Source organism: Populus alba, chromosome 13, assembly GCF_005239225.2.
Source record: "Populus alba chromosome 13, ASM523922v2, whole genome shotgun sequence".
NCBI lineage: Eukaryota > Viridiplantae > Streptophyta > Magnoliopsida > Malpighiales > Salicaceae > Populus > Populus alba.
This window is the reverse complement of record NC_133296.1, coordinates 6,396,941-6,410,843: the sequence shown is the minus strand read 5'-3', so window position 1 is coordinate 6,410,843 and position 13,903 is coordinate 6,396,941. Positions and strand designations below refer to the sequence as shown.

The following is a 13,903-nucleotide window of genomic DNA, read 5'->3' as shown; positions in this document are numbered from 1 at the left end:
TTTATTTGCCATTAGGAAAGTTGGTCAACGAAAAATACTTTCCAGTCAAAGAAAAATTTGGCTTGGTTTACAGGAAAGTGTTTTCCTGAAAAATTTGGGCGGAAAACACTTTCCGGAAGTTGTGAAAAATTTAAAAATGTCATATTATTTGCTGATTGTATCAAATTTGGTCCTCAATTTTTTGATTTTTTATTAAAAATTTTTATCTATCAAATTTGATCATCATTCTATTGATTGTTACTTATTTTATTTGAAATAATTTATGAAATGTTAATTATTATCATTTTAATTTCTTCATCTTTCATGTTTTTTAAATTTTTTAGATTTGATCTCTATTATTTTGATTATTATTTATTTTTTAGATAATGTATGAAATTATATATTTTTTTTTCAATTTCATTCCCATTTAATTTTTTAATTTGTAAGATTTGTTCATCATTATTTTAATAAACTTGAGAAAAATAAAACATTAATAAGTTATTCTCCAACTAATTTTTCATGACATAACCAAACACTGGAAATTATTTTTTAATTTATTTTCCATTACACTACCATACATCAGAAAATAATTTACTTTCCCGAAATTCACTTTCCAGCAAATAAATAGGGCCATAATAACTTCATTTCCTTTAAAATCAAGATTCTCAAAGATTGACTACAAGGGCTTATTCATTATTTCACAATAGTTTTTTTCATAATAATTATTTGATCCTAAATGAAATGTGGTATTTTGATACATAAATAAATAAAATCATAAAAGTTGTTGACGCATGTGTGCACTTATTAGTTGCTCTGATGTCTTTGAGTGGCATATACAACTATTTCTAATGACCAAAACCGTTGTTCCATCATGTCATTCATTTTGTCTCAACATCCTCTTTCTCACTAGGTAGCAAATATGGTTAACAAAGCTTTGATTTGATGCCAATAACATTCTCTCTCTCTCTCTCTCTCTCTCTCTCTCTCTCTCTCTCTCTCTCTCTCTCTCTCTCTCTCTCTCTCTCTCTCTCTCTCTCTCTCTCTTTTTCTTTTTTTTCCTCCTCTTATAAATCTGCATTTGGCCCTCCAAATATGCAGATTAGCCCTTTAGGTTTTTTTCTTTTGATTTGGTCCCTTCTTTTCTTCTTTTTATTTTTTTATTGTGATTAATTTAAAAAATTGTATTTTTTTTCTCAATTTCATCATTCTTTAATTTTTTAATCTCTCAGATTTGATCATTATTATTTTGATTGCTGTTTTTTTATTTGAGATAGTTTTTTTAATCTCACCCTCCATTTTTTTTTTTCTGATTTGATATTAAATCTTTTAGATTAAGAGTTTATTTATTTATTTATTTCATCTTTCGATATTAAATTAGTTGAGGATTGTGCTTCTTAATTGAATTCAGGTCCATGATTTCATAGATTGTGAATTTAAAAGATTAATTCAGGTTTAAAATATTTGCTTGGGATTGCTCGGTTTTTCATGTTATTAAATTAGAGTTGTTTTATATATATATATATATATATATATAATTAAATTAACAAAATTTATTAAATCTAAGTCGATTCAATGACCTAGTCTCAAATTTTTTGCATCACCTGAACTATTTTCTTCTGACATTAGGGAAAATCTTGCCCATCTACAACATTGCATCATTTTTTTTTGGGTTGTTTTTTTTTAATTTAATTTTTTTTCCTTGTTCATAACCTTTGATATTTGGTTTTTTATAATTGAGCTTTATAATTTATTTTGATATAACATCTTTATGATTTTATTTTTTTTTCAAGGTTCCTCCCTGCCGGCGTAATGCGGGTTAAAAAGAGTGAAAAAAACCTAGTATTACCTGGAGGGAAGGTACAGCATTCTTTATTTCCCTCTTACACGAGGGGCAGAAAATAATAAACCTACCGCACCCCGTTGATCTTAAAGATTCCCCTTCGGCTGGCGCGACATCACAGTTGAAAGTTGAAACCAGGCTTTCCTGTAAACTACCTGTCTAAATTGGTGCTTGCCATCATCACATGAGAGTAGAAACAAGGGGTTATCATCTCAAAATAGCGTTGATAATGAGGAAACATCCTTCCCCGAGGCGTTTCAAAATTGTGAATTCAAAGCAAATACCCAGGGATGCACCGAATGATGTTAACAGGCAAAAGAAAGTTGCATTTGCTTCTGTCATTGGCAATGCATTAACGAAAAATTACAGCGAAAAATTACAGGGAGAGCTAACTCTTTGGTATGTTTTTACCAACAATCTTAGCCGGTGCAATTCGCAGAAGGTTCCCTGGCTTACCAGGGAGGGCACCTTTGATCATCACAACACGAAGATCATTATCAATCTTTACAATCTTGAGCTTTCTGATCTTTGTCTTTGTCCCACCCATCCTGCCAGGCATCTTCTTCCCCTTGTACACACGACCTGGTGTTGTTCCGGCACCAATGGATCCCAAAGCTCTATGACTCTTGGAACCATGGCTCATCGGACCCCTTTTGAAATTGTGACGCTTAATACCACCTGAGTGAAATTGGGAAAAAGAAGGAAGGAAACGGATATTAGCTTGAAAGGAATTTTAAATTATCAGTACATCAGAAACACAGTGCTCAAATGAATGAAAAAGAGACTGGAAAACAAAACTAAAATTGATCACTAGCAGACCATACAAACATGATACAATAAAAGATAGCAACCAGGGTACTATAGACAATGCAAAAAGTAAAAGCAGCCAGCACCAATCTTGAGCAGAGGCCTAACAGATTGTGTATAAGTTATAAAATTGCAAGTTTGGGACAACAATTTAGTGTAACTGCTACCATTTACAAAAGACTGTCACATTTTCCCAACACACCTGCATTGCTTCACCAAGTAAGGAGGCGTGTACACATTCTTGTAAGTACTGATTTCAAGGTGGGGAACGCTTAATTTAGAGTTTTTTATTATTATTATTATTATTAAAGATCAAACTACTTAAACCTTGATTAACTCGAATTCACTATAGCTGGGGTTAATGTTAGTGGATATCATAATAAACCACACTAGCAAGCAGGGAAACTTTCAAGAATCCCGTTAATAAAAGCTGGCCCCGCTCCAAGAAAGCCTTGGTGGAACCCGGATATGAGCTGATGAAAAGTCTACTCCCCAAACCAGTTATCATTCTACAACACTGCAAAGTAAGGACAACGAATTCCAAAAAAATTGTTGTCAATAGTTTTGATACCAACACGCTTGTAAGCTTCAAATCTGCCTTCTGAGGGGCACTTTTATCTCATGAGTTTCTTCAAATTAAATGAAAGGCATAGCAAATTAATCTTGGAACACTTAAGCTGTAGAAGCAAGTGAAGCCTTTTAAAAATGCCCCCATATAATACACTGAAGAATATTCAGTGGGTAACTATGATTATCTTGCATATCTAAGAATACTGGAGACGATCAATTCAGGGTGCATAATAACTGTGTCCAACCTCCCATATAAAGTAGAAAAAAACTACTTTAAAGGTACCCATTTAAGCAGGTTAAAGCAACAGAAAGACGAATGAAAGATGCATTGGTGAATTCAAGCGACTGGATGTGATCTTTCTAACCGATGTGGGTTAACAAATGAACTCAAGGAGTCTGAAACAGTCACGATCAGTAGACAAAAGTCCAACAGCAGGAGGTAGAAGCTGATGGCATATCTCCAAACTGCCCTACTGTTCATCAAACTTTTTGGTATCATACATTAGGTTAATACACCCAATACGATTTGAACATCTTTACAATCTAGAATCAAATAACCGACATCTATCATTCTATCTATCCGTGTGTGCAAGCATTTAGAAGGCAAGAAACAAATTAGCTTCCTTGTATTCACATTGTCATCTAAAAATTATAGTCAAAATTTTACATTTATCTCTTAAGAATTATCCCGTTATAACACCATAAAGTCCCTAGTTCTCCTCCTGATTCACAATCACTCTGATGACAAAAGGAATATGCACTTTTCTGACAGATTAATGAAGAATGATAAATTATTGGATAGGGACAATGATACCATCACGAATATGTGACATTGGCATGATGTAGCAGTCTGACTGCACAGAATTATCAGTTTGGTGTACAAAATTGATCAAGGGTGACATAGCTGTTGTGGCTAGAGACAAAAATCTTGGAGTTAAATCACATTAACTTGTTCCAGAAAACAAAAATCCAAACTATAACTTCTTAGCACCGCATGTCATCCCTCATCACATAACACGCAACATTTATCTACAGAGGCACCGATTACCCCATTAAACTGCAACTCATCAGTATTTCAGGATTTCCTGAAATCACAATACTCTATGTAGTTTCTCAATCTCCACAGTCCATTAACTCAATATTTCAAGCAAAAGTACGACGGAACATCCCATCAAATCATTTTAAAAATTGTTGTCTAAACATAACCAAAAGCCCGCCATTTGAGTTCTCTTCCAACTTATATATTAAATTAATCAGTATGTCAGAGCACGCAATCAAACACCAAAGAGACCATTAAAATTTCAACATCAAGAACGAAATAAACCCAAACCTTGAAAACCCTTGCCAATGGTTGTCCCGGAGACATCAACAAGATCACCCTCCTTGAAGAGCTCCTCAAACAACAACTTCTGTCCAACCTCAAACCCATCAAGGCCTTGTAGCCTAAACTCCTGCAAATGCCTCATAGGTATAACTCCAGCCTTCTCCAAATGACCCATTTCAGGTTTAGTCAGCTTTTTATCCCTAACCCTCCTATAGCCAACTTGAACTGCATCATACCCATCAGTAGCATCAGTCTTAATTTGGGTCACGATATTTCCTTCTCTAAAACCAACCACGGTAACTGGAACCACTTTCCCATTAGGCTCAAAGTAACTCATCATTCCAAGTTTAGTTCCCATAAGACCAACCCCAGCTTCCATGCTCATTACCACAATGGAGAGGCTGAACTTTTGGTTTCTGTTGAGGGTTAAAGGGGTTGTTTTTGTGAGGGGAAAAGGTAAGCTTTTTGAGAGGAAACTGCATTTTAAAGAAGTGGGGGTTTTGGTTTTGACAAGCGATGGGGTGGGATAGCAAAATTGATTTATAGCAGAGAGTGGCATATCTCTTGTGTTTTTGTAATTCAATGTTCGAAAGGAGATTTCTTGGTCATTCAGTGAAGAAGAAAATGGAGATAAACCTAAGGAGAGGGAAATACGATGGATAACAAAAGGAAGGAAATAACTTTTCTTATCCTTGTTCAAAAAAAGTGTGGAAGGAGAGGTGGGAATCTTGTGTGCTCTAGACTATAGGAATACCACTATGACCCCTCTCTCTCTCTCAGTATATATATATATTGAGCAAAAAAGCTCTTATTTTATTTATCCTTGTACTATTGTAAAATAATTATATAATTGTTTTCATGAGTTTATTTTTCATATTATATTTATTATTTAGAGCTTGAATTATGCTTAAATTTTCTTTTTTAAATGCATTAACATAGATAAAATGATTCAAGACATTTTTGAAGATGAAAATAGTCTTTTTACACTAAATTATAACCGATGAATCAATATATTTTACATAAATCATTTTTCTTTAAAAGAGTTATGAATGAAAGGGCAAGAGATAAAATGAGAACCTTAAACCCATGAACTTAACCAAGTTTTGAGCTTAAATGCTTGTGGGTTAGAAATACCAAACCCAACTTTATTGAACTAATATATGCATTAAGCTCAAACGCCTAAGGGTATGGTTAGATGCCAAATCTAATTTCATTGGGCTCGGCTACGAGCTGAGCTTAAGTGCTTGTGGATTTAATAAGATGCCAGATCTAATTTCATTGGGCTCGGCTACGAGCTGAACTCAAGTGCTTGTGGATCTAATGAGATGCTAGACTTAACTCTATTGAGCTCGGTTGCATGCTGAACCCAATTGCTTGTGAGTCTGGTAAGTTACTAGACCTAACTTTTTTGGGCTCGGTCACGTGTTGAGCCCAAGCACTTGTGGGCTTAATATGATGTCATACTCAGTTTTTTTAAGCCCGATTATGCGTTGAGCCCAACTACACCTAGCAAGACACTAAACTCATCATCCTTGATTTAGAATAATTCTAGATCCAAACATGAAGTTGATGGTCTTTGTTAGTCTTATGGTGGGTCGCGAGGTTATCCATAACACTCTTAATGCTAAGAGCTTAAGGTAGTCATTTCCTTACACCCCTAGGTGTATGAAAATCCTTTAAGAGTCGGTTGTATTTCAATCAACATTAATGCTATGAGATGGATTTTCCCATTAACATTAATGTTGCATGCCAAATAAGATATAAAAGTCTTATATAGCACTACTGTTTATCCACCAGCACCATTGATGTGAAAAGATAATTTCCATCAATATTAATATTATGTAAGAGATATTTTCATCAACATTAATACTGATGTAAATGATTTTTTCCTCACTAAAATATTTAGGAGGAAAAGACTTTCAAGCCTTTTGAGAGAAAAGACACGATACAAGGGCTAAAGTACCCTCTAAACCATCTAGGTAAAGGGATCACCTAGATGGAAAAATGACATGGAGAGCATTCCACTTAGCCGATCCCCTAACCTCCTTAGGGGTCGTTCACATCGAAGTGAAACTCTCCCAATAAGTAATCACTCTAAACACATTCCCTCTAGCCATCATGGGAAAGAAATTAGCCATCAGTCTTACCATTCTTTGCCAAAATCCTCCATTAGGCAAAAGTCTTAAAATATTATAGCTAGTCAACACCGCCAAAATGAGACCAACGATACTCATGAGATAAATGGATTATTTTTTATCCAAACGGGTCTTATATACCCATATGTTAAAAGGGGTATATCTCCACAAAGATAACCTTTGATAATTATGATGACCTTATAAATCCTAGTGAGCATGTTTAAAATGTATATAATAATTTAAGTTGGTAATCTGGGACGGTGATGCTATGTGTAAAATCCTTCAAGGGGCCAGTCAGAGTGTGATATAACAACTTAGAGCCAGGCTCTGTCACGGGTTTCATTAACCTCTATACAAAACTTGTGTCATGTTTAGCACCAACATACCAGTTAAGAAGAGCTTTGCCAAACTTTTAGGTGTTACTCAGGTAGGAAAGGAGTCCACTCGAGCGTATTTAAAGAGGTTCAATGAAGAGATGCTTAAATTGAAAGGATTGATTGAGCCAGTAGCCTCAGAGGCCTTGATAATAGGGGTAAGAGAACATTTCCTATGAAAGGACTTGTATGCCCTATTAGACATAAGCTTTATGAAAGTAAAACATGTCATGGAAAATCACATCCAGGTAGAGAAAACCAATAGATTGCGGCATTGACCTTTTCATTTCTATTAAGAAGCATATAATAAAAAAATCTTTTAAACAAAGTCGATCTCCCAACAAAGAGAAAAGTTTAAAAAACAGTTAGAAAAAACAAGTAAGGGAACATGTGCAATACTTGAGAGGAGGAACATGATTCCCTTAAACACCACCCTTATGAATTTTTTCATGACAATCAAGGGAAAATGACTACTTTTAATACCCATATATGACATTACCTCTCTACACACACACACACACACCTTATAAGAAATAGGGCATAATACTAAAGATTTTGCTTAATCTAAAAGGAAAAAGGGCATGACACTGAAAATTACTTTATATTAAGGAAAGATATAGAGTGATTGATAGCCAAGGGGTACTTAAGATAATTTTTTAAAAGGAACACCAATTTGAACCAAGACCATGAGGAACCAACTCAACCCATCCAAGCTCTGCCCGAGATCAACGTGATTCTAGAGGGAATGTTGGTAGGGAGGATACCTCTAGTGGAACAAATAAATATGGGATAAAGGTTTTAACAATGGCTAATCAATAAAATCCATGGCATGAGCCAATTGTTTTTACTGTAGAATATATAAAAGGGTGACTTATCTCCATAAAGATGCACTAGTTATTTTCATGGTTTTTGCTAACTATAAAGCCCATAGAGTATTGATGGACGATGACAACTAATGTTTTGGATGAGAATTGACCTTTCAAAAATGACTCATGTGAAGACCCTTTTGATTGGGATTAAAGGATTAGATGTACCAGTAAAGGGCACCTTGAAGATCATAGTTACTATTGATACATACAAATCTTTATAGTGATAGACATAGCTTTAACTATAATGTTATAATATAAAGGCCTCTCATGTATCGGATCAACACAGTTATAAGCACATGGTACCTGGTATTGAAACTTCTTACTAAAAAAGAAGTAGCTAATGTGAGGGGAAACCAAGAGACCTTTAAGCATCTAGAAAAGAAGTTCTTAGTTGTAGACCATTAAAGGTTTTTGAAAGAAATGAGAGAAGTTTAAATCAAAGCTATAGAATAATTGAAAGAAGTATCCCTAGAATAAGAAAAGAAGGAAATCACCAAGATAGGCTTTACCTTAGAGCCACATCAATAGTAATTACTAATCGATTTCCTCATATAAGATAGAGTTTGATTTTAACACCTCGGGTATATTAGGAATCAACCTAAACATAGTTACTAATAGGCTTCAAGTTGATCCAACCTACCCTCCTGTCTTCCAAAAGAAGATGAACTTTAATGGGGAAGATAATAGGCAATAGCTATAAAAATGGATAAATTGTTGATTGTTGGGTTCATCTGTGAAGTCATGGATCTGAATTGACTAACTAATATTGTCATTGTGAAAAAAAAGCACGGAAAAGTAGAGGATGTGCGTGGACTTCACCAACTTAAATAAGGCATATCCAAAGGATAATTTTATGATAAATACTTATAAATGCATTTTTATTAAGGTTTTATATCATCGTATTACACTTAAAATCTCATTAAATTCTCTAACTTAAACATGTTTTGTAATAACAAGTCTGATAATATAAGATATCTTTAAATTATGGTAAATGCTTGTTATAAATGCAGGTTTGCAAAATAGACATATCTTAAAATTTACAAGATTGATTAATGTGTTTAACTATTGAAATTAAGGAGACAAAAGGAGGGTTATGCATAAAGAAGAAATTCTAGTTGGGTTGATTCAATTCAAACTAGAACATTATTCAATATTTGGGTTATAACTGGAGTCGAAAAGCTTTAGGTGTGGTTTATCTTGATGGAAAATTATGACATAGACCTAAAATATTGATGAGAGTTTAAGATTCAATACTGTCGTTTTAAAGTTCAAATCTTGCAACAAAAAAAAATCTGAACCTATTTTATAGCCCAGAGGCCCCAGACACTATTAAGTGTTAAACCTGTATCTTGAGTTCTAGATATCCAAATGAACCCATTCATTTTTTTTTTTTTGGAACGATGAGACCAATACTCACAACTTTTATAAAGGCCATCTATTCCAATTTTGATGTTAGAAATGACATTTTGTCCAATCACCTAATTAATTAGCTAGCCACTAAATCAATAGTTCTAAATTTTAGCCTATAAAATAATGTATTTACCATACATTTAAGCATCTTAGTTTTCGGATCAAAATTTTGCTTTTGCTTTCTTTGTTTGTATTTTTGTAATGTTCAAGTTCTATTTCATATTATATTCTCATTAATCTCTTATTTATGATTATCATTTCATTTACTATACTTAGTTAATTTACATTATAGCTATGTTCTTATCTTAGTTATTTATGTTTTTATTCTTCATTATGTTTAGTTTTTCTAAGGTGAAAATGTTATACTAAGGGTGTAAGAATAAGTATAATATAAACTCAACATAGACTTTAATGTTTATGTTTAAGAAAGTTTGATATTAACATGGTTTATAATTGTTATCTTATTCTTAATACCCTGCTTGTTAAGTGGCGGGTCTAGATTCATGGTGTACAACCTTTGGCACAACAAATACTTGATTCTTTCATAGCTTAATGTATAGATAACTGACACCTGTGTTATGAAAGAAATTTGATTTGTTGTTGACATATATTAGCAACAAAATAAAAGTTTGAATCTATTTTGTAGCTCAAATATTGTTTGATGTTCAGTACATATCTCAAGTTCTAGAAGTCTAAATGAACTCATTCATTTTTTGTTGGAAAACTTAGACCAATACTCACAACTTTCATGAAGACCATATATTTCAATTATAATATTATAAATGATGTTGTCCAACCACCTAATTAATTAGCTAGCCACCTAATTAATTAGTTAACCACCAAATCAATAGTTCTAAATTTTAGCCTATAAGCATTTGTCATACATTTATGTATCTTGGTTTTCATATCAAGATCTTACTTTTGCTTTCTTTCTTTGTATTTTTATAATGTTCAAGTTCTATTTCATGTTACATTATCATTAATCTTTTGTTTATGATTATCATTTCATTTACTATACTTAGTTAATTTACATCATAACTATATTCTTATCTTTGTTATTTATGTTTTTCTTCTTCATTATGTTTAGTTAAGTGACACGACCAAAAGATTGATATCTCCTCCCAAGTGCAGGAGTGTCGAAGTAATAAATAACTCAGCAAGACCGAGGTCGAACCACAGAGAGGTTAATTGTATAAATTATAAATAACAAGACAACGACAACAACAATAATAACAATAATAGTAATAGTAGTAGTAGTAGTAGTAGTAATACTCAGTACATAACGTTGTTATACCTGAAAATGATCTAAAAGATTGGGTCACAGGTTTCCAGCCTATATACTGAGTTTATGAAAAGATCAAAGAGATATATTTTATACTATAAACATAATGTAAATAATAATAATAATAGTAGTAGTAGTAGTAGTAGTAGTAGTAGTAGTAGTAGTAGTAGTAGTAATAAAAGAAGAAGAAGATGAAGAAATTAATGAGAACTTTGAGATGGAAGATTAATATAAGGATTAAATAATGATAAAAACAAATGTCAAGGTTAGAGGATCCACTAATGGTATTTCAAACAAGTATAGTATAAACTATTATTATTCAATTGGAAACCACACATGAAGGAGGTTCTAATCGGATGATTTGTCATTAATAGCTCATTATAAATTATTAACATGATCATATTAATTATCTTATTTACATAACACCAAACTTTTAAATATTGTCAGGAATTCATGATGTTAACAACAAATCAAGTTCCTTTTATTGCCCAGGTGTAGGTAATACCATACGGTTGGGTTATGAGAGTGTCAAGCATTTGTTGTACCAAGTGTTATATAACACAAATCTAGATTAACCATTTAACAAGCAAGGTATTAAACATAATATTAAACATTAAGGTCCATGTTGAGTTTACACCATACTTATTCTTACACCATTAGTGTTACCTTTTCACCTTGACATAATAAACTTAGCTAAACATAATGAAGAAGAGAAACATAAATAAACAAAACAAGAACATAAATAAGATACAAGTTAACTAAGGAAAGGAAAGGAAATGAAAAGCATAAACAAGATATTAATGAAAGAAAACTTAAGAATTACAAAAAAAAATATAAAGAGAGAAATAAAGAGCATGAACTTGATCTGAACAACCAAGCTCCTAAATACATGGCAAATGCCTCCTTTTATAGGTCAAAATTCGGAATTATTGATTTGATGACTAATTGTTGAGTGGGTGGCCAACTTTTGACTTTGTGAAAATCATTATCTTCTTGTCTGAATAAAACGAAAATGCTAGCATCAGAACTGGGTTCACTTGAAAGCATGAAAGTTTTAGGAAATTGACTCAGCTTTCCAGAGAAAAAAAAAATGAAGGTGATTTGGACTTCTAGAACTTCAGATATGGGCCAAACACTGAACAGTGTTTGGGTTGCAGGACAGATTCGGACTTCTCCATTGTTGCTATAATTTGGACTTGAAAACGGCCTTCTTAGATCTTGATGAAAACATGAAAGTTGTAGGCCTATGTCTTACTAAATTTGTGTAAAAATTTGAGGTCATTTGGACATCTAGAACTCGATATATGACCCAATCACCGAACAGTGTTCCAGTTTAGACTGCACCAACATCTCTTTTCTAAGTTTCACCCTCTATTTATCTTCACAAATTTCAGTAGTTGAATTCATCAATCAATCCTTTGATTTATGTGATAAGCCTGCATTTAAGATGAACATTTACCATATATTAGGGCATTTTATAGTATTAGACTTGTTATTATAAAACATGCTTTAGTTAAGGAGTTATTGATACTTTAAGTGCAAAATGATGATATAAAACCTTGATAAATATGCACTTTTAAGTATTAATCATTAAGTTTATTTTTTCCAAGGTGAAAATATTATACTAATGGTGTAAGAATATAAGTATAGTATAAACTCAATATAAACTTTAATATTTATATTCAAAAACTAAAAACCATGATAAAGTTGATTAGCTTGTCAATATTAGAGAGATAAAAGTTCTCTTGCGAGCAGACCTTGTTAAGTTTAATGAAGTATACGCTCACTTTCCACCTCATATGATACTTTTTAATAATCACTACATTAGCCAACCAATTATGATACATGACTTCCCTTATAAAACCTATTTTTAAGAGCTTGTCGACTTCTCCAAAAAAATACTTTCTATTTATCCCTCTTTTAAAATTTCTCTTCTTTTGATGGATGAGAAGGAATGAGGGATTGACATTCAACCGTTGACATGCCATATCCGACTTAATTCCTAGCATATCCATCAAACTAAAGACAAAATTAGGATTTTGGATTTCGAGGACCATAAGTTATTCCTTTTATCTAGATGCTAACATTGACTGGATCTTTGTTTGAAGTCTAGGTTGTCCACTTTTAAAGTCAAACTACGCAATTCATTGAACAATTTTGTCCATCTTCGTCTTTTTTATACTATTTGGTCCCCTAATCATTGACTATCATGCCTTTCTTCCCCTTAGACTGAAGAAGGCATATTTACGAAAGGCTAATTGGTTGATTCTAACAATTATCATGAAAACAATTGTCATGCCACCTTTCATGGGAAATTTCAAGGTTAGTAGTTCTTTAATGCTAATGGCACATTGATCTCATGAATGATTTTTCAAAAATAGCATTAAAGGTTAAGTCTATTTTAATAACAATAAAAATTTGAAGTGTTTGTTAGTTAAGGTACTGCCTATCAACAAAAACTAATTTAGATATTGAAAAACATTATAAACAGAAACCCATTTGCATGGCTCATTGAAGTAACCCATTTGCATGGCTCATTGAAGTAGTGTAATGGCATCCTTTCCCGTCCCAAAAAAATCTAATGTCTTGGTTTTGGAAGTATTTAGGTCTTTTTTCAAGACTCATTAGTCATTAAAGGATTGATTGGGGGTATGTGTTTTTTCATAATTTTTTAAGCAAGCTAAAATGGCTTAATTACCCTTGAAACATAGTAAAATGACAACTTTACCCTTGAAATAAAAAAAAATAGTGCGCGTTCATGGGTTTTTTGTTACTTTTGCAATGGTTTTTTTGTTATTACCAGTTTTATAAAGAGCAATTTAGTATTTCACATACATTTAAATATTACTTAAATAAAAAAAAAGGTTAGCACGTGTGACAAAACACAGACACGTGGAAGGCACCCAAGCACTTAAAGGCGGTGTGTGGGGGGTGCCTTTTAGTGGCCAAAATTATATTTTTATCATGTCATTAGAAGTTACATCATGTTCTCTTCCTTTTGATGCAATGTATGTCAATGGTGGTTTTGGGTAGTTCATTGTCAATGGAGCTTTCTTTTTTGTCTCTCTTCTCCATCAAAAAGTACAGCTTGGTCCTTTTTGTTGTTAGTATTTCAATTTCAATCCTTAATTTTTTTATTTCTAATTTTTATTCTTAACCTTTTTGTAGTAGTTTTATTGGTTTTAAATTTCATCATTCAATCTCAATTTGTCATATATTATATTTTCAATTTGGTCCTCATTCCTTTAATTTTGTTTTTTTAGCCTTTTGTTAAATTGATCTTTCTTTTTAATTTCACCTTCAATCAAATATA

The 13,903-nt window shown here is 32.5% G+C and overlaps 1 protein-coding gene across 1 annotated transcript; it reads right to left on the bottom strand.

Moving 5' to 3' along the window:
- Positions 1-2,023: 2,023 nt before the first annotated feature.
- Positions 2,024-5,231, bottom strand: LOC118042895 (large ribosomal subunit protein uL3c). The gene is made up of 2 exons (XM_035050635.2): positions 4,527-5,231; positions 2,024-2,497 (listed from the first exon to the last, which is right to left on the bottom strand). The coding sequence occupies exons 1-2, from the start codon at positions 5,077-5,079 to the stop codon at positions 2,208-2,210; spliced, it is 843 nt and encodes a 280-aa protein (XP_034906526.1). The 5' UTR covers positions 5,080-5,231; the 3' UTR covers positions 2,024-2,207.
- Between the last annotated feature and the right edge of the window lie 8,672 nt (positions 5,232-13,903).

Excerpts from the sequence above, each read along its gene's own strand:
- LOC118042895 (XM_035050635.2), bottom strand. The coding sequence starts at position 5,079 with ATGCCACTCTCTGCTATAAATCAATTTTGCTATCCCACCCCATCGCTT. Across the intron at positions 2,498-4,526 it reads CATTGGCAAGGGTTTTCAAG|GTGGTATTAAGCGTCACAAT; the intron begins GTTTGGGTTTAT and ends AATTTCACTCAG.